General features: G+C 45.4%; 1 protein-coding gene across 9 annotated transcripts in view; it reads right to left on the minus strand.

Moving 5' to 3' along the window:
* RALGPS1 (Ral GEF with PH domain and SH3 binding motif 1) overlaps positions 1 to 20,948 on the minus strand; it is a 247,996-nt gene that overhangs the window by 125,362 nt on the left and 101,686 nt on the right. For all 9 annotated transcript variants that reach the window (XM_081150876.1, XM_081150873.1, XM_081150868.1 and 6 more), the window contains exons 5-7: positions 15,013 to 15,096; positions 5,213 to 5,302; positions 2,395 to 2,487 (exon numbers count right to left, since the gene is read on the minus strand). In XM_081150876.1, coding sequence (XP_081007002.1) covers positions 2,395 to 2,487; positions 5,213 to 5,302; positions 15,013 to 15,096 — 267 coding nt within the window. The remainder of the gene's footprint in view (positions 1 to 2,394; positions 2,488 to 5,212; positions 5,303 to 15,012; positions 15,097 to 20,948) is intronic.

Genomic DNA, 20,948 nt, shown 5'->3' on the forward strand with positions numbered 1-20,948 from the left:
GGAGGTCACCCATGGTGCAACCAAGTGGCAGGTCTCCTTGCACACCTGTAACTCACTTCTGTTCAAGAAGTTTTCCAGGTATCCAGGGTTTCCATGCAATGCCAGGGAGCCAATACTGCCCTGTCCCCTGGCAGGGAACCAGACCCACATCTCCAGAACCACTTCCCAAGCAGTGTGTGTGTCCATTTCTTTATGCCCCGTGCGCAGCCTGATTCCAATACCAGATTCTGTCACTGCCATGTCATCTGGCATGCTGGCCAAGAACATGGACTATGGGGTCCAGCAAGGCAAGGCTGCCTCACATCGGCTCTGGCACCCACTAACTCTGTGATCATGGACAGGTCACTGTACCTCTTGGAACCTCAGTTTCCTTTTCTGCTAAACGAAGACTATAAAAACTACAGCAGTGCCCCCAGTGTTCCTGCTCCTCCCTATTCTGTGGGCCATGAGGTCTCACCAGTCCCAGATCAAAAGACATGTGGCAGAGGGGAAAGAGCTCTTTTACTGGCAACATTTATATGGCTAATCTTATTACCAGAAATTAAAAGCAAGAGAAGGATTCAATTAGCACAAGAAATATACAATTCAAGCAACAAGTGTATACTGAGCTGGGCATCAGGGATACAAGGAAAAATCAGACTTCATCATGAAGGAAAGCAGTCAGAAGGGGGAGGCAGACCTGTAAACAAAACTACAGAGCAGATGTGCCACGTGCTGTGTAAAAACAGGTGAGGAGAGAGTGTCAGGGATACAATGCAGTCGTCGATTCCACTGGCCTGGGGTGGGCAGGATGAAGGGAAAAGATGATGTGTTTGGCCCCTCCATTTCCCAAATGCTTTGTGCAAGCCAATGTCCTTGGATTAGAAGGACAGGTAGGTGAGAGGTGGCTTGTGAGATTCCCTAAGGCCCTCACCAGCTATAAACTCAGAGGAGTCACTGAGAGTCACAATATCACTGACAGTAATGCTTATGCACCATGAGATTCATAATTCATTCCTCTGGGTCCACATACAGCTCCCAGCAGTTCAAGAAACAATAACAGCATCTAAATGATGGAAAATTCATTTGAAAAAAGAATCTCCAAGCAACTTTTGAAAAAAGCCTCATAGCTCAGATGGAGTCGGGGAATCACAGGGCTGGCAGCAACTGCAAGACCAGTGGCTTCCAAACTTGCTTTACTTCCAAAGCCATTGCTCAACTGAAACTCACCCAGAAGCCCAGTACACATGACTGATACAGAGCTGCTCTGGTGGAAATAGTGTCCGACTGTCTGCTTGGTACCCTCCCTCTTCTCGTCCAGTCCCTGGTAGCCCCCATGGCAGCTCCCAGGAACCCCTGGGGCTCCAAAAGTATTGATGGAACCCGCTAGGCCAACCTCTGTGAGTAGATATGGGAAACAAGTCCCACAGAAGTCACGCTCTTAACTATGCCTGAACACAGGCCCAGTTTTCGGAGTCCGAGCTGATGTTTCTCACCCGGCTTTGTTAGAACTAGATCTATGGAAAACTGCACTTTAAAGAAACAAGGCTCAAATCTGATCACCTACAGCATAATCCCTAAGCAGTTTAAAAGCCTGAGAACTAGCCAAGCATGACATGGAGCTGAGCCCCGCCGACTGGCAGAAAGAAGTTGGGAAATGAGTTGCAGAAGCACAGCTGACAATTCCACAGTTTCCTTCAGTTCCGCGGGACATAAACAGGTCTTGAAATGCCTGGGCTGCGTGGCTGTGAGACCCTGGACCAGCAGCCAGGAGGTGAATGCTAACGAGCTATGGAAATAGCAAGTACTTTCCCCATGCCAGGCACCGTGCCAAGCTGAGGATAAAGAGGTCTGAGATATTTTTAAAGTATTTTTACAGCAGAAAAACTTTCCTACAGACTCAATTATATAACAATCAGACTCCACCTTTGCGCTGAAATTATCCATGGCCTTCAGAAAAAAAAATCACTTTTCCTACATGAGGGTCACAGGTTTCTCCGGAGAAACTACTCACTATATGGCCAGCAACCCACGGCAGCTGCAAACCATCAGCCCAGAGGCCTTCCCAAGCAGAGTCTGGCGCCTGCCAAGAAGAATGCCAGCCAAGCAGAGGGCAGAAGTCATGCTGCTGACCCGGCCGTCACACAGGACGTGGTAGGGCAGAGGAAGGTCCATGCTAGGGGGCTTCCAAGCCCATCCACGCCAGTGTCCTCACAACTTCCTGACCCCAAATGGGGCTGAGGTCACTGGAGGAAAGCGGATGCCCAGGGAACACTGCATTAGCCCAGAGTCATCCTCTGTTGGTGGCGATAGGCAGACAGTCTGAGAAAGCCTTCTGGGGCTGAAGGAGTGAAGAGCTTCACCAGAGAAATGACAGTCAGAATCAGAGGGACGGACTTGGGAAGATGAACTTACAGCCCAGGTCTTCGTCAGCCTGAAGATGGGTGCGCTTTGTAATGCAGACACCACCGACATGAGAGAATGAAGGTTGTTGAGTTCTAGAAGTTTCTGAAAAAAGATATGGAATAGATTATTTTGCTGCTATAAACAACAGAACAAAAACACACTCAAGTGTTACCAAATGTTGTGATATTTATGAAATTCAATTGCACTTAAAAATATCTCCTGTAGAAAATATAGTTCTAGGGAAGTTCATAGAAACCATATGCTCCTTTTCTTTCAAATTGTCACAAGGTGAGTTTGCATCTTCAACATTTGTAACATTTCATGAGCTGACCAGTCTGGCTGTTGGACAGAAACATGTGGCTCAGGAGGAGGTTTGATAATGTCTTTATGTTCTTTTTTTAGACAAATGTGAACAGTCCCTGCAGGCTTTTGTAAACTGAAACCCCAGCTGTGCCAACAGTATTGACCTGGGTCTTCTGTGATCACCTTGACACAGGAATGAGAGGGGCTAAGGAAAGACGTTATCCATCCACATAATCCCCCTCAGCTGGCTGGACAGAGCTCTGACTTTCCAACCACTTGACCATGCTCCTCTGAACCAGACCCTGAATTAGTAAGAACATTTGGATTCAATTCAGTCTCAGACAAGCTCCTTGCCATGGAGGGCAACAGAAGGAGACACAGTTGAGAGTAAGTGCAGAAAAATGTAATTGCTCTGCTCTTGGTTCTATGCCGAGGGAAGCCTGCTAACAGGACTGGGGGTCCATTTTCATTCTTGGGAGTCTGTGAAGTTTGCGTTAGCAAGCAGGCCCTATGGAGCCAATCCTGGCTCCCACTACTGTGTCCTTCAGCACAGGTCACTGCTTCTGAGCACTATTTCTGAGCCTTGGCACCCTCATATTTAAAACGAGGAAGGTAATCAGGGCCCCGCTGCTGCCTAGGGCAGTGACTGACACCAGGGTGAGCACTCAAGGAGATGTGGGTTGCTCATTCTTAGTCAGGAAGACGTCCCCCATGTCCCCGTCACTCACCTTGGGTGATTCCAAGCTCAGATGCTACTTTCTCTACTATGTCTTTCCTGACCATGTTCCCAAGTCTGGGGAACCCATCCGTCTGATCCCACAACAGTCTGTGCATCTACTTAGCACAAGAGACTGTGTGTTCCCTGAAAGTCGGGACAAAGTTGTGTCTGCCATCATGTCCCCAGTACCTAGCAAAGCACACAGTAGGGCCCAGTGAAATGAATAAATGGAAAGCCCTTTTGCCTAGTCTTCATGGCTCTGTTCCTACTCATAGATGTCTCCCTTACCACGCAGTTCATACTTCATTTCACACATCTTGTAACATTTTCTAATTGTTTCCTGTCATGTAGTAATAGATTCTCTGTGTGAATTGAATTTCGTCTTACATAACTGAATTACTATACCTGTCACAGACTTTCCTTAGAGCTGAACGTCCTCTGGGAGGTGATTTAATCCACCCCTTTCATTGTGTAGACAGGAAACCAAGGCCCAGAGAAGGAGGGGCCTGAACAAGCACACTCCCAGGGCACAGTGCAGTGTGGTGACCCACCATTGGAAGACAGCAGAGGCTAAAAAGGGGTCATTTTAGATCCCTTGGGTGGGGACCATAAACTCATTTACAAACTGAAAGCACCAGGTGGGCTGGAACTTAGTCCCACTTTCTCACGTGGCCCAGCATGAACTCACTAACAGCAATAGTATCATGAAGCCCAGCCTGGCCCAAGTACTTCAGATGTGCAGGACATAAAAGTATCCGTTGCCCCTACCACACATACTTTATAGATGGATGCACTTAACCTTCCTGGGAGGGAGGGGCAAAAGAGCAGCTCCCCTGAAGGCAGAGGGGTGCTCCAACTGACTCTCTGGAGCCCTGGGCACAGATCGTCATCTTGCTAAGTCTCCCCTTCATCCTCTGGAAATGGGATAAAAATCATGTAAGTATTGGTGACGATCATTTCAGTAAAGCGCCAGTTATGGTGCCTGGCTCATGTGGGGCAGTAAAGGTTAGCTGGCCTAGAATGTGGGCCGGAAGACAACACACGCACACGAAGCAAGGAATGAACCCGACAGAACAGTGCTCTGTCGAGAGTCGGGCAAGCTTGGAAGCTGGGAGGAGTTGGCAGGTCTGTGTAAGTGATGAGAGTGGTCCAGAAAGGCCCCTGGGACCACAGCCTGGGCTGGCAGAGATAAGGGAAGAGGAGGGGAAAGGTGGGATGCAGACGGGAGCCTGGTACCCAGCAACTGACAAGGACAGAACCTATCAGGCCAGGAGGCAGGAGCTGGGAGTAGGAGCAACAGGGTCATCCAGCTCAGGCCCTAAGCTCAGGATGGGTGGGGTGAGCTTTGCTGACTGGGGACAAAACTGTGCAGGATGTGATGGTATCACAAACGTCGATGCTAACCGAAACCCACCAACATCCAGCGCTGGCTAAATCTGAAGAGGATGAATGGATCCCAAGGGTAGCGCCTGGGGCCTCATGGAGAGTGTGAAAGGCCAAAGGGAATACTGGCTGCCAGAATCATGGAGGGGCACGCTGCCAGTGTGTGGTGGGCGCAGGGAGCCCACATGGCCATCCAGGCTGGCCTCACAGCTGCCTCTGTCTAGGGAAGTCAGGTCACAGCTCCCTGTTTGAACCCTGCCCAGCAGGCCCAAAGCAAAGCTGCTCCCAAATTACTGAGGAAACACATTTTTGAGATAAAGAAGAGGAAAGGGGAGGGGAGGGGAGGGGAGGGGGGGGAGGGGAGGGGAGGGGAGGGGAGGGGAGGGGAGATTAAAAAAAAAAAAAAACGACAAAGCAGCTTACCTTGGCTATTTTCACAAAATGGCTCAGGATTTCTGCCCTTATTTTTAAAGTCTGGGCCGTTAGAATTTCTCGTACAACCCAAAAGCTGACCTGTAGAGTCAAATACACAGACACAGACACTCACCAGAAGTTATTAAATGCTGGGCCACCCATGTTACCCCTGCCCTCTAGTTAATGGGATTTCCAAGAGGTTGGGAAACTGGGAGAGCACAGCCTAGGGTTGTGTGAGGCACCCAACCTGGCGAATGGGTCCCATATTCTCCAACACACAGCGGTGCTGCAAGAAGTGCGTAGGCTGCTCCTCCTCCAGGGGTTACTGTGCCTCCGCAACATGAGTGTCTCTACAAGTGCTGCAGGGAATTTTGAGATGAAAGGATCCCAGTATGGGGAGACCATGGGTGGATGGATGGACAAGTGGCCAGGGGGATATGCATACCGTCAGTACCACCCATGAGATCCATATCCCCAGACAGACCCAAGACAAGAAGAAATTTACCAATATTCGCACAATGTGACAAGTTTAGTTTTTTAGGGTAGGATCACTCAAATACTAATGTAAATAATACAGAAGTGTCTTTCAAAGTTCCATAAGCAATGCAGGTTAAGGGCATGTTTTTGTGGAGACAGCAGATACCAAAAGAACATCCTGGTACTTCTGGTTCAGAACATCACTCATGCTTCACCTCTCACATAAGTCAACATCCTCAAGCACCTGAGTCCCTTGGTGGGACCAAGAAAGTAATATACCCAAGTGCAGTGACTCGCATGACACCTCCATGGACACAGAAGGGGCTTCATGCCAAGAAGTGCTGGGGAGTGGTCAGCTTTCTTGCTTATGTGTCACTGCTACAACCATAGTTCTGTGTGGAGCACAGATGTCAAGAGTTCAATGACAGGTCTGCAGAGAAAGGTGGAGAGCTGGGCACAGTAGGGACGGTGTGAGGTTAAAAGGAAGGTGAGGCATAGAAAACCTCTAAATTCTACAAAGAAAAAAATAGTCAAGGGTATTCTAGAATTAACAGAGCACTTTTACTGCTGCAACCAAATGTATTCTCTTTACTGAAGTACTGTCACTTTTCAATGAGAAAACAAGGAAAGAGTAACCAAGAATCAAAGCTTTGCTTTTCACATTAAGCAGGAATATTACAGAAAAGTTTTCTCTGCATAATTATCTGTGGTTGCTGCCAGGACATGCCCCAGTTTCCACAGAATCATTTTTTTCCAAGGAATTGCCTGAAATTAAGTTCAGACTCAAATGTTTACTAGCCAGTTATAGAAGAAAGATATTCTGGATACCAAATGATATGCCCATAAATCTTATATTTTAATAAATGCACATTTTTATGCCACATAATCTCAAGTGTGATTGTTTATGTATATTGAATAATTTAATAGATTCCTGCATGCGAAAAAAGCACACATATTTAAGGCATAATTATGGAACATGGCAGAGTTGACTCTGATTTGCAACACATGGTATGTGGAGGAGACTCTGGGTCAATTCAATCCAACAGGCTTTCATGAAGCCCTTGCTGTGTGCAGGCTCCAGGCATTGCCAGTCCAGACCTATCAGTGCTTGCCTGACCAAAGGAGGAGGCAGGATCTTCCAGAAATCATAGTATTAAAAGGCAGCTGGTGATCGTGGCCTGAACTGGAATATGAGGGAGGTGATGACTGAGGAAGGCTTCTTGGAAGAGGCAGCCTTGAAAGATGGGCAGACTTTAAACAGGTAAAGATAGGACTAAGGTGTGGTATATACACCAGGACCAGGGAGAACTGAGTAGGCTGACAGGACTGCAGTGGCAGGTGGGAATAATGAGGGCGATTGGCACTAACAAGGAAAGTGAATGCCACACTGTGGGGGTCTGGAGAAACAAAGTGATAAGAAGGACCTAGGACAATTAATTATACACAGGAGAGTCCCCGAGGCTTCTGAGCAGAAGAGTGACAGGCTAGATCCCATTGCAGGGACACCCAAGAGGAAGCTGGTGCAATGAGAGATGAGAGGCCTGAGCTAGGGCCATGCTGAAGCAGACGGAGAGAAGGGTCAGATAAGAGAGATACAACAAAGGCAGGATCAGCAATTTTAAACATTTTAAATTCTCTTTTCTAACTATAAAAATTAAGAGAAGCTTAATGCAGAAAACAAGGGAAGCAGAGATAAACACAAATCACTTGCAACCTCATTCTCACACACAGACCACCATGATAAACACCATGGTGTGTGTCTTCCTAGTCTTTTTTCCATACAAAGAACATGTTTGTTTTTCAATTAAATTGGTATATATTACTCATATTATCACAAGAATTTTTATAAGTGAATTAATATTCTTCTACAAGATAATTTTTAGCATCTGCTAAGTATTTCATCTTAGGGATGTAGCATCATTAAGTGACCCCCTATTGTCCAGTGGGTTATTTCTAATTATTTTGTTGTAATGAAGAATGCTGTGGTGCCCTGGCTGGTGTGGCTCAGTGGTTAGAGCGTCAGCCCAAGCTCCAAAGGGTCCCGGGCTCGATTCCCGGTCAAGGGAATGTACCTGGGTTGTAGGTTCGATCCCTGGCCCAGTCAGGGTGCGTGCGGGAGGCAGACGATCAATGTATCTCTCTCACATAGATGTTTCTCTCTCTCTCCCCACTCCACTTTCTCTAGAAAAAAATCAATGGAAAAAATATCCTCGGGTGAGGATTAACACACACAAAAACATTGCTGTGGTGAGCATATTTATACACCTATCTTTATATATTTTTAATTAAGGTCTTCAGATAAATTCCTGTAAGGTGTAATGAATAAAAGTATGTGTACCTTTTTTCCAAAAGTATATATAAAAAAACTTGGCCTCTAAAAGGTTTGTTTGTTTATCTGTCAACAAGTCTGAGCAGATCCGTGTTCCCACACATAGGCAAATGTATCAGTTGTTACAACCCTTATTTCTTTACTAAACTAATGGACAAAATAATGTCTCACTGTTTTTATGTTGCATTTCTTTCATGACTACTCAGTAAACATTTTTTTGCACTTTTTTTGTGTTTTGTTGTTGTTGTTACAAATATTTATAGGCCACATGTATTATTTGCCTTGTGAGTTACCTACTCAGGTCCTTCACCCATCTCTCTATGGGGACATCTCTCCTCTTACTATTGATTAGTAAATGGCCTTTGTATATTAAAGGAAATACATTAACCCTTTGTGAGTCATACATTGTACCAAAAGTGTGGAGAAATTGGTACTCTTCTACACTGTTTTGGGGTAGGACCATTCTGAAGAACAACTTGAATATATCTTTCAAGATGTTAAAGTTATATTCTCCCTAGAATGTTTACCTTATGAATATAGAAATTTAGAAGGACACATGTTCAAAGGTTCACTGAAGCAGTGTTTATAAAACAACAGAATAGAAAACAAAACAAAATGCCCATCAACAGGGAACTGGTTACATAAATAATACTTTCACCTCAAACTCTCCAAGGAAGTTCCTATAGAAGGAAGTGGGCAGCCATGCTTCACCTTCTTCAGGGCAAAAGATCTACATTAATTATTTGGAATTCTTCTGCATAGGAAGTTTGTCTTGTCTCCTCTATTTATTTATTCAATCATTTATATCAGAATGAACTCACATATACTTATTTTATACTTTGGGTTATAACCCAATACTGTGTTATTTTGTTTTGCTCAGATTGTTCCAGCTTTGGCCACTGAGACCTCTTTCAGTTGGTTCCTGTGCCCTTTCCATTTGACATACCCCACCATTGTTTTGGTTTGTTGGTTTGTTTGAGCATTTCCTTATTTTCAGACACTATAAAGTACTACAGGCTCATCTTGTACATTTCTCGCCCCAGTCCTAAACCAGCCACTTCTCCAAAGAGCCTGGGTTCCTTTTAGTAGATAATGGTATTAGAAACCAAATACCAGGCAGTACATTACTGGATTGTGTCTGTACTATTTTGCATTCCCCCCAGCGATGAATGAGAGTTTGTGTTGCTCCAGGCATTTGTTAGCAATTGGTGTTTGTCAGGTTTTTGAAAGCCATTTTAATAGGTATGTAGTGTTTTGCATTTTCCCAATGACAAATGATGTTGAGCATCTATTCATGTTTATTTGCCATCTGCATGTCTTTTTGGGTGAGCTGTCTGCTCAGATCTTTTGCCCATTTTTTAATTGGGTTGTTTTCTTATTGTTGAATTTTCAGAGTATATTTTGGATACAAGTCTTTTATCAGATATGTGTTTTACAAATATTTTTCCCAGTCTGTGTTGTGTGTTTTTTAATTCTCTTAGCAGTGTCTGCATTGCAGAGTGGAAAGTTTTAATTTTAATCGAGTCCAATTTTCAAGTTTTTCTCTCATGGATTGTACTTTTGGTGTCATATCTAATAACTCATCACCAAAGGTCATGCAGATTTTCTTCTATGTTTTTTTCCTAAAAGTTTCATAGTTTCGACTTTTACATTTAGGTCTATAATCCATTTTGAGTTAATTTTTATCAAAGGTCTAAACTCTGTGTCTAGGTTCATTTTTTTACATATGTAAAAAAAGAATTCAAATTATTCCCACATCATTTGTTGAAGAAATTACCCTTTCTCCATTGAATGTTCTCACACATTTGTCAAAGACCCATTGACTTGTTTGTGAGGGCCTATTTCTGGGCTCTCTATTCTGTTCCATTGTCCTAGATGTCTAGGCATTAGTCAATACCATGCTGCCTTGATTACTGTAGCTTTACTGTCAGTCTTGAAATCAGGTAGAGTGAGTCCGTCAACTTCGTTCTTTTTCAGTATTGGTTATTCTGTGTCTTTGGCCTTTCCATATAAATTTCAGAATCAGTTTATTGACATCTGTAAAACAGCTTGCTGAGACTTTGATCAAGAATGAACTGAATTTATACATCAAGTTAGGAAGAACTGACATCTTAATGATGAATCTTCTAATCCATGAAGATAGAATATTTCTCTATTTATTGCAATCTACATTGATTTTTTGCATTAGTGTTTTATAGTTTTCCGCATACAGAACCTATACATACTTGTTAGTTTTATACCTAAGTATTTCTTCGTGTGCGTATGCTATTGCAAATTTTCTTTTAAATTTCAAATTCCAATTCTTCATTGCTGATATAGGAAAACTTTTGTATGTTGATCTTTTTATTTTTTTTAAATATATCTTTAATTATTTCAGAGAGAGGAAAGGAGAGGGAGAGAGAGAGATAGAAACATCAATGATGAGAGAGTCATTGGAGATCAAGCCTTCAACCCGGGCATGTGCCCTCACCGGGAATCGAACCCTGATCACCTGGATCCTAGGTTGACTCTCAACCGCTGAGCCACATCCGGCCAGGTTGCATGTTGATCTTGTAAACTGAAACCTTGTTAATGCTCATTTCTTAGTTCCAAGAGGTTTTTTTTAATAGATTTGAGATTTTCTACATACATAATCATGTCATCTGTGAATAAAGACACTTTTATTTCTTCCTTTTCAATCTGTACATCTCTCTCTTTTTTTTCTTGTCTTATTGCACTAGTCAGGACTTCCAGTATGATGCTAAATGGAAGTGGTAAGAGAGCACATCCTTGCCTTGTTCCCCATCTTGAGAGGAGAGCACCTAGTGTCTCACCATTCAGTATGATGTTGGCTGCAGGACTGTTGTAGATGTCCTTTACCAAATTGAAAAAGCTCCCCTCTATTCCTAATGGGTGTTGAATTTTCTCAAATGCTTTTTTTTTAATCCTTACTCAAGGATATTTTTTCCATTGCTTTTGAGAGAGAGTAGAAGTGAGAGAGAGAAAGAGAAAGAAACATCCATGTGAGACAGACACATCAATTGGTTGTCCCCACACTCACCCTGACCAGGGCTAGGATCGAGCCTGCAACCCAGGTAAGTGCCCTTAGGCGGAATCGAACCTGGGACCCTTTAGTCCGCAGGCCGACGCTCTAACCTGAGCAAACAGGCCAGGGCATCAAATGCTTTTTTGAATGAACTGGTAAAATATGATTTTTCTTCTTTAGCTTATAAATACACTGGATTACATTAATTTTCAGCTGCTGAATCAGTCATGCATACCTGGAATAAATGCCACTTGGTCATGGTGTTAATAAGCTTTTGAAACACATAAACTATTGTTATCACTATTATTGTTCCAGTGGTATAATTAGCACTAGACTTTAGCCACTGAAGACTACGATATCCCCTGGGAAATTTCACAACAGTATTACACATGAATAAAGCAGAATAGTTATGAACACGAAGAACTTTATTTAATCAACCACAAAGAAAACCACCAAAGCATAAAGCAAAGAAAAATTCAGGTTTAAAAATACTGTCTTTTCTTATGGAAAATCTACTTTGCCATAAATTTCTCATAAGCCCATTCACAGTTTTCTTAGAAACCTAGAGTTAGAGGGGACTTAAAGGCCCCACCCTTCCCTCAACCCCCACATGATGTTCTACAGTCACTGTGATAAAGCCCTGTCTGGTCTCTGCCTGAGCTTTCATGGGTAGGGAACTACCTTGTATTAGGATAAATCGCTGCCTCCCCACTCCTATCCCCTGGCCCCATAGATTATGCCTAATCAGCTTCTCGATAAGAACCCCTAAATTACTTGAAAACACCTTAATTATCTCCTCCCTGAGTCTTCTCAATCCTAGATCCTTCACCTGATCCTTTCTGGCCACTGCGATATTGACATGCCATTCCTGTGTGATAGTCCCCCTGCTCTTCATGTGAGGCCCCAGGAGTGGCTGGATAAAGAAAAGGAAAGTGAGATTACCACACACCATTAGAATGGCTAAAATAAATAAACAAAATTTTAAAACCCTGACAATACTAATTGCTGGCAAGGATCTGAAGCAACACAAACTTTCATTCATTGCTGGTGGGAATGCAAAATGGTACAGACACAATCCAGTAATTGTACTGCTAAGTATTTACCCAGCTTATTTGAAATCTTATGAACACACACACACACACATACACACACTAGTTTATAGCAGTTTTATTCATAATCATCAAAAACTGGAAGTAGGTATGATACCTTCAATAGGTGAATGGACACACTGGTATATCCATACAATGGAACAGTACTCATAAAAACAGGAAGGCATCAAGCCACATAAACACATGGATGCGTCTTAAATGCAAATTGCTAAGTGAAAGAGCCATTCTGAAAAGGCTCTTTATAAATGACGCCCCCTTGACATCTGAAAACAGTAAAACTATAGAAATATAAACAGATCTGGATCTGGATCACTATCTTCCTCTCCATACCAAACCCCACCTCCTTCCTTGGGCAACTTCAACATCACTGTGCATGACCATGGCTTCAAGGTCCCTTGACCACTTCAGCAGCTGTTACCCGCCTACCACTTCAGTCATCTCCTCCCCATAATTACCCAGAACAGCTCTGGGCCAGAAACTTTAAATTCCAGTCATGGGCCACAGCCTTTCAACCTTCTAGTCCTTACCTTCTCCTTGAGCCCCCACCATGCCTGTCCTTCCTTCTCACCATACCTGGAGTCCCTGGCAGCCCTTCCCCCGACAGACTGATCCCCTGTCATCTGTCACTGCAGCCCTTTCTCAGTCAGTACTTTAAGTTCCTTTGCCCCTTGCTCCTTCCAAAACACCTGCTTTGCTAACCCCCACCTGTGGATGCATCCAAGTATTTGCCCTCCTGTGTCCCTACTGCAAAGTGCACTACAGGAACCAACTACCCTCTGCACTGGGCACTTTGAAAGGCACAATCTCTGTTTCCTCTGGGCCATCGTCTCTGCCCAAGAGTCTTTCTATATTTCCACAATCAGCTCTCTCCTTTCCCCTAGAGTGGCTCTTTCATTTCATTTTCACAACAACTGTGCAAGGTGAGTACTTACTATTCTCACTTATAGATAAGGAAACTGAGGCTCACAAAGGTAAGTGACCTGCTTTCCTTTATCTGGAGTCTGATGGGGAGGCTTGTTCTTGAATATGGAAATCCACCAGGAAAGGATGCCAATCAGTTTATCTCTGAGAAAGCAGCCCCAGCGGCTGACCAGACCTGGCTGCCAGCCAGTTTTCAAACTGGAGCTACCAGGACGATGTCCAGGAGCCGCTTGCTCTGAGCAGCTTACAGGCCGCAGGAAGACCATCTCTCAGAGCATCGTTTGGGAAAGTGTGACTTTCCTCTGGCTCGCTGTATTGGTCTGATCTGGACAGAACGCAATTGCTCGCAGAACAAGCCAAGCTGACCTGGCCCCACATGCAAAGCAGATTACATCAGAGCCCCCAGCGGCCTCCTCGGGGAGCTCTGCGGCCGCTCGGAGGTGGGACAGAGCTGGATCCTGCCAAACAGTTTTGCTCAGGAAACTATGAATCCCCTGATAGAGTGCGCACATCTGTTTGGTTTTTTTAGTTTTTTTAAGACTAAGCTCCGTTGAAAAGGAAAAGATTTTGAAGAGAAAAAAAAAGAAACAAAAGGCTTCAGAACTTCCCTTTTCAAAACACACAGTGTGTAGTCCCTACCACAGACAGGCCCTTCTTAGTTCCTATTGTCTCATAAAACAACAGGAATGCTAACTCCAGCCTTGATCTCAGGACTACAAGCTGGTGCCTCTCTCTCGGGTGGCAGGCGAGGCCGGGCAAGGCTGGAGAGGACTGAGTAATGGTGATGCACAGGACCCAGCATTTCCGAGAGGGACCGCCCAGCTGGAGGGAGGGGCCAAAGGGAACCCAGGCCCATCACCCAGAAGTCCAGTCACGCACACTGTGCAACCTCTAAGCCACTGCCCTCATTTGAGACCAGAAAAACAAGCAGAAAAGAAGAAAAACTGTCAACGGCACCATTTGGGACTTTGATCTATACAAAGGGGGTCTTGCAGGGTGCTTTCCACTGAAGCTTACGTTCCGAGAGGTGTGGCTGAGATGTCAGAAGCCCACTCCCTTCAGCTAGTCCAAGTTCCCACCATCATTCCTTAAGTAGGGATGCAGATCTTCATACATGGAACAAAGGTTCTGGTTGGACCAAATCAGTTTGTAGTAGGACGTATGAGGCCAGTGACCAGGCCATCAGAAATTCAAATAAATTCAATTCAAGAAATGTTTCCTGAGCACCTTGTGCATTCATCCCACATATATTTACTGAGGGTCTATTATACACCTGAACTTGGGAAAAGGGGTGGGGGATGCAGTGATGAACAAGGCAGACATAGCTCCTGCCCTCATGGAGCCCACAGACTGGCAAGGAAGATGGAGACTAGAGAGTTACACAAAATGAGGAAAGATGAGTAGAGGGCCGCACGGAGCAGCACAGGTGCAGCAAGGGAATGCATGACGGGGAGACCTTATATGGGCTGGGGGGTCACGGAAGACTCCTAGAGGAAATGATGTTTGGGCTGAGGAAGAATTCTGTGCTGAGAAGACAGCACCTATGGGAGCCTGATGGGACAAAGATATGGTGCATCGGGAAAGAGAAGGAAGGCAAGGGTGGCTGAAGCCTGCAGAGTGAGGGTTGGGGGGAGACACGAGAAGAGGCTGATGGAGGACAGAAGCCAGATGCACCATGCAGGAACTTGCAGGGCAATTAAGGTGCTTAAACCTCAGCTTACGTGGCACTGGAAGCCACTGAAGCAATTTAAACACAGGAAAGATGTGTTCAGTTCTACCTGCTGTGTGAAAAAGGGGACTGATGGCCCAAGGATGGATGAAGGTGGGGGTTCAGGAAGATGGGTCTGGACCTGGGGCCAGGTGCCTGGGATTGAGCTCTGGCAGGGCTCCCAGCCTACAGGGGACAACACTGCTATCTATGGACAGGCACGTGCAGGGGGTTGCTTACCTGGTTAAACCTCCGGGTAAAGGCCACGACATTTGGGGCGAGACTGTGTTTCTCCTTCTTGCTCCATCCACAGCTGGCTAGTTCCTAGGAAGTAAAGAGTCGATTTCAACAGTGATCCTAACTGGGATCAAACACACCAGGGGCATCTAACTGGACGTGAATGTGGAAGTGGGGAAGAGCTGAGCCTTGGCCGGTCCTCTCTTCAGCAGGCTGAGAAGAGTCTCCTCTGGAGAGGAGGGCTGGGTGGAGGCGCTTCCTGGGACCCCGAGGGGTGAGGGGAAGTAGGATACTTTCTCCAAAACCCCAGCCACATTTCCTGGGACTTCTGTGCCAAAATATTCTTAACCCCTCCACTGCCACTCTACCAGCTTCTCTGGGACCAGAAGTCCCTTCCTGATGCAAACTGTCTGAGAGGACGTAACATTTTAACTAGTGGGACTCATCTCCCACAGGCAAACTCCAAATTTAAATCTGGCTGGAGAATCTCAGATTTCATCAGCCTTGTGTTGTCCTCCTTTCCTAGAGTCGAGGAGAGCCCAATCCAAACCCACTGCAATCAGGTAAGCTTCTGGGATTACCTCAGATTCCTACCCTAGGTTGGACCCTCCCATCTGCCATATAACCAGGACACAGAAGGAGAGGTTCCCTTTAACATCTTCTTCAGGGGCCTTGTCTCTTCTTTTCCAGCAGATTTAGCATTATAATTTTATCAAATTACCTACATTTTACCTATCAGTGAGGCTGGTTCCTAGCCAAGGGAGATAATAGGAGCAATCTAATGGGATTACTTGGGGGGTTGTAGAAAAGGACCAAAAAAAAGTCACTATCCAAATGCCTAGCATTCCCAGCTTGTGCCTGGGGAGCCCTGGCAGAGAATGGAGGAAAGGGTAGATTCTAAAGCTTTCTACCCCTAAGTAATAAGACCTCCTTTTAATTCACATCAGGCCTCGGCATTATTAACAACATTATATTGCCACACACCTGGAACTTTTATAAAATCCTTACTGAGAGCCAGCTGTCCACCAACTGGAATAGACACAGAACAGAGTCTACTAGGTAGGCAGGGAGGGCAACAGGAATGGCCCAAGACAAAACTTGTGGGCTGAGGAGTTATGCCTAACGTGCTGTGCCCTTCAGATGCATCTCAGGACCCAACTATAAACCACAGTTGGGACCCAACTATAAACCACAGACAGGCACTTGTGGGAAGCCTGACTAAAGACAATGGACAGCTCTGGATACAAGATGAATGACCTGGCTTTGAGAATGACTGAGAACCAACCAGGAGCTAACAAACATAGCTCCTCTCCCTGGCAGCATCATTTCTGTAAATAGCATCATTGCCTTCCCAGTCACCCACATGAGGAAATACAACCATCCTTGACCTTGCCAAATCCTTCACAGTACTGGCAATGATATTAACCAATGCTACAATTTATCAAGAACACCTCCCATGCCAGCACTGGAGGAGGCACTGCCCGTGTTATCTCATCTAATTCCCAGCACATCCATTTTAACAAAGAGGAAAGGACTTAGTATTATTCCCCCTCTTGAATCAATACTTTTACTCTACTCTTTTTCAAAAGTGCACAGGAGCCCAGCTGGGCATGGCTCAGCGGTTGAGCAACCTTCTAGGATCCAGGAGATCGGGGTTCCATTTCCGGTCAGGGCACATGCCCGGGTTGTGGGCTGCAGCCGATCAATGACTCTCTCATCATTGATGTTTCTATCTCTCTCCCTTCCTCTCTCTGAAATCAATAAAGATATATCTTTAAAAAAAAAAAAAGTACACAGGAATCTCTTTGAGATGTGAAATATACCTGCCCAGCCCTGGCTGAGTGGCTCAGTTGGTTGGAGTGTCATCCCATACACCAAAAAGGTTGCAGGCTCAATCTTCAGTTGGGGCATGTAAGGGAGGCAACCAATCAATGTTTCTCTCACATTGATGTTTCTCTCTCTCTTTCCCCTCCTCTCTAAAATCAATGAAGATATCCTCCAGTGAGGATTAAAAATAATAATAAATTACCTGTGAACCACGATAATCCTTGTTCTGAAAGGTCTATTTGACCCATCTGAGTTCTGTGTACTTCTCCCACCCTGCTCCGCCTTTTCATCTATTTTAATGATTTTGCAGATGTATATTACTGCCCTTTCAAAGTTTAATTGTGAGGACAAGAGCCTTTCTCCCCTGTGACTCCCAAAGCCAGTCCCAGAAAGGTATGGATTATAATCAGATATAGAAGTGAATTCAGAAACTGATTTTCAAGGACTGCATGGTTGTTGCCTAATTTATGGCTGATAGTTTCTCCTTTTGTTTTTTTTCGGAATTCTTTAATAAACAGCCAAAGTTGTGTGTGTGTGTGTGTGTGTGTGTGTGTGTGTACATTTAATTAAGTCCGTAGTTTTCTACCACATGTACCATAAGTAACTTTGGGAGACATCCTGAAAGGGAGCGGTGTGGACGAGACAGAACCCGGTCACACCACCTACATGATCCTTATCTTCTCAGAACCTCAGTTTTCTCATCTTAAAATGCATATAGTACTCTATCTATCTGTAAAGCTCATCATGACAATTAAATGAGAATGAAACACACAGAGCACCCAGCACATGACATGTATGTGATAAAGGTTATCTCCCTACCTCTTCCCAGGGTCATGCTGCCACATATCAGTTCTGACCTCAAACACCTCCACGTTCTCCCACACCACACTCTTGTTGCTGTCTCAAATTATTTAAAAATCTGTTATTATTTCTCTATCATTTTGCTGATGTCACGCAGGCAGGAACCAAAGCACATGGTTAATACATCTGCCCTGAATTTATTTGATTTGAACATTTCTAAGACCATGACTCAAAAACCTCATGTGCAATTCTTGGGTTTTGACAACTCCCTAAGGAAACTTTGCACTGGAAGACATGTAACATTTAAAATTAAAACCCCAACAGAGTTAAACACTGTTGAAGAGGTTCCTTGATAAAATGGAAGGAGCAAAGGACTTAGAGCCAAGGACCTCACTCCAAATCCCAGTCCTGTCACTTATTTCCTGGGCAACCACAGGTAAGTTAACTTCTCTCATCAAATGAAATGGATGAAACGGATGCTGACAGAGACTCCACAGAATTGTGGCAGAGACCAAAAGGGGCTGACAAAAGAGGTGACATGCAGGGCAGAGGCCTGGCTCGCAGGAGAGGCCGAGCAGCATTTGTTGAATGAATGTGTTCCTCAGTGTTGAAATCTCCCAAATGCGGTGCAGAAAGATTTATCAAGATGTCAAAAGAAATAAGACCATTCTATCTACTAAAACAAGTCCTGAGCCCCACCTCCCTGGCACTGTTCCTCTTCTGTGTTTGGCCTTATAGGATTATAAGAGATTCCATCTGTGTGAAGTGGGTTTGGAAAATGTGAGGTAATAGAACAATACTCTTCCAGTCACTAATGCCTAAAAAAGGTCCATGCTATGGAATGGATCTGAGTGTGATTAAGTTAGAATTGACCAGAGACAGGGCTGGTTCTGGAAGGGAGACAGGGTTTGGGCTGAAGCTGGTAAGGCCCTGGTAGCCCTGTGACCCTGAGAAGCCACTGGGCTGCACCTGGGCTGTGGGGAGGGGGGTCATCCCACCAGCTGCCCCTGGGCTGCAGGGGGGGTCATCTCACTGAGGCTGTCCTCAACTCTGACTCTGAGCCCTCTGCCGAGGTAAACTGGATGTGAAAGGAGGGTAAGAGCCTGTACAGTCCTTTGCCAGCTTCTTCTAAGGCCCTCCTGTTATGTGGATGTTCCCTGGGTATATCAAGGAGAAAAGATGTCAGAAGAAAACTTTCTGCCACCAAAAAGGCAAATGTACCTTCCCCCAGCTGCAGTGAGAAGGCTGCCCCTTGCTCTCAGGACCCCCTCTCCTGGGCTCTGGATCCCACTCCCTCCCCTTGCTCAGATCTGATGCCTTTTTTGTTCTTGTATCTTTATCCTCTTCCTCCCTAATTTCTTCTTCCTGCTAGCATTTTAAAGTGCATAAGCCTCTCCCATTAATAATAATAATGGTAGCGATAATAACAATGACAGTAATAACAAAAGACATCTTTTCTAGACCTCCACACTCCTCCAGCTCCTGCTCACTCTCTCTCTTCTCCTTCCAGGCAAACGTCCTGAAAGGTTTGTGGTTCTCGCTGGCTCAGCTGGCTCCCCTCTCCAGACTTCCCTCTCCAGCTCCCCTCCCCAGGCTTCTCTCTCCAGGCCCCCCTCTCCAGGCTTCCCTCCCCAGGCTCCCTTCCCCAGGCTTCCCTCTCCAGGCTTCCCTCCCAGGCTTCCCTCTCCAGGCTCCCCTCCCCAGGCTTCCCTCTCCAGCTCCTCTCCCCAGGCTCCCCTCCCCAAGCTTCCCTCTCCAGGCTCCCCTCCCCAGGCTTCCCTCTCCATCCCCAGGCTTCCCTCTCCAGCTCCCCTCCCCAGGCTTCCCTCTCCACTGTACTCCAGCCCCTGCCCCACTGAACTGCCCCTTTTCCACCAGCGACAAGGTTCTGGCTAGGAAACCCTCTGCCATATTTTTCTGTCCTTGCCATTCAGCCCTGTGTTCTCCTGGTCATCTTCTCTCCTCTGAGGACCCCATTCTCAGTCTTATTTTCCAGTTGCCTTTTTCTTTTCTGACACATGCTCTGCCCCCACCTACATCTGTCCAGGGTCATTGTCTGTATTCTCCTATGTCTGTGTCCCCCTTAAGATCGCATTCACTGCCATGGCCTCAACCACAAGCATGTGTTCGGCCCAAGTCTCTCCTGAGCTCCAGCCAGGACATTTAGCTTCGTCCTGGCCACACCTTTCTTGGCATCGCACAGGCACCTCAAACTCAGCAGGCACAGACCAAAAGGGTATCTGACCAGCTGCCTTAACATAAAAAACCCACAACAATGTGAGATTCATTTAGACATCCATTCTGACATCAAAGGAGAATGTTTATTACAAAGAAACTGTCTATGGAAAAAAGTCCCTAACTGATATAAAAACAACTTCCTCTTAATGCCTCCATCTGCCAGCATTCCTAGGTGACAGCAAGAGTCAACACTGGTTTTAGCTCACTCCGCAAAACTTCTCTGGGCCACACTGCCAGGAGCGCCCTCTCTAGCTGCCAGCTTTGTTCTTAGGTGTCTGGGAGTCACATGCCCCAAAGTGGCCTGAGAAAGGCCTGACCCTGACCATGTCTGGGGTTAGCAAGCTAAGGCCCTGGAAGAAGGAGACCTGGGGAGTGGGACAAGTCCTCCCTGAGGACTCCCACAGGATCTAGGCTACGGGGCCATAGGGAGCTGGTGCCTACCCATGGCGCTTCCATACATGTGCTTAATTCTGGCTACAATCTTCTCCAAGTCATGTTCCTAAAACATGCCCACATGGAAAATCACCACCTCGAGGAAAGGTCACTAAATCTGGCCTCGGGACCACACCAGGCTGGCAGCCAACACGTTACCACTTTGCTCAATGGCAAACTTTTCTCTTCCTCCTCCCTCTGTCCCTCCCTTCCCTCCCATCTGTCCTCTGGGACAATCTTCACAACAGTGGAACAATCCCACACTTAGTCAAAGTAGTTCTCAAAGCACCCCAGGGGACAGTGATGCCTGAGGCAGTGGGGGACATTGGGGGTGGGGTCTGACTAAGGAGTAAAGCATTTCAAGACTCATACCTTGCTGTTGGGTATGCAAAATGGTACCCGCAATATGGGAAAGCAGTTTGGCAGTTTCTCATAACATTAAACATACATATACCAAATGACCAGCAATCTCACTAATGTCGACATTTGTCCACACACAAAACATTCTCTCTCTGGACTGTGGTGTATACATTTATCAAAACTCAACAAACTGTTCACTAAAAAGGGTGAATTTTACTGGATGAAATGAAACTCAATAAATATGACTTTTAAAAAAAGGAAACAGTCCAACCATACAGGAC

This window comes from Miniopterus schreibersii, assembly GCF_964146895.1.
Source record: "Miniopterus schreibersii genome assembly, chromosome: 11".
Classification (NCBI taxonomy): domain Eukaryota; kingdom Metazoa; phylum Chordata; class Mammalia; order Chiroptera; family Miniopteridae; genus Miniopterus; species Miniopterus schreibersii.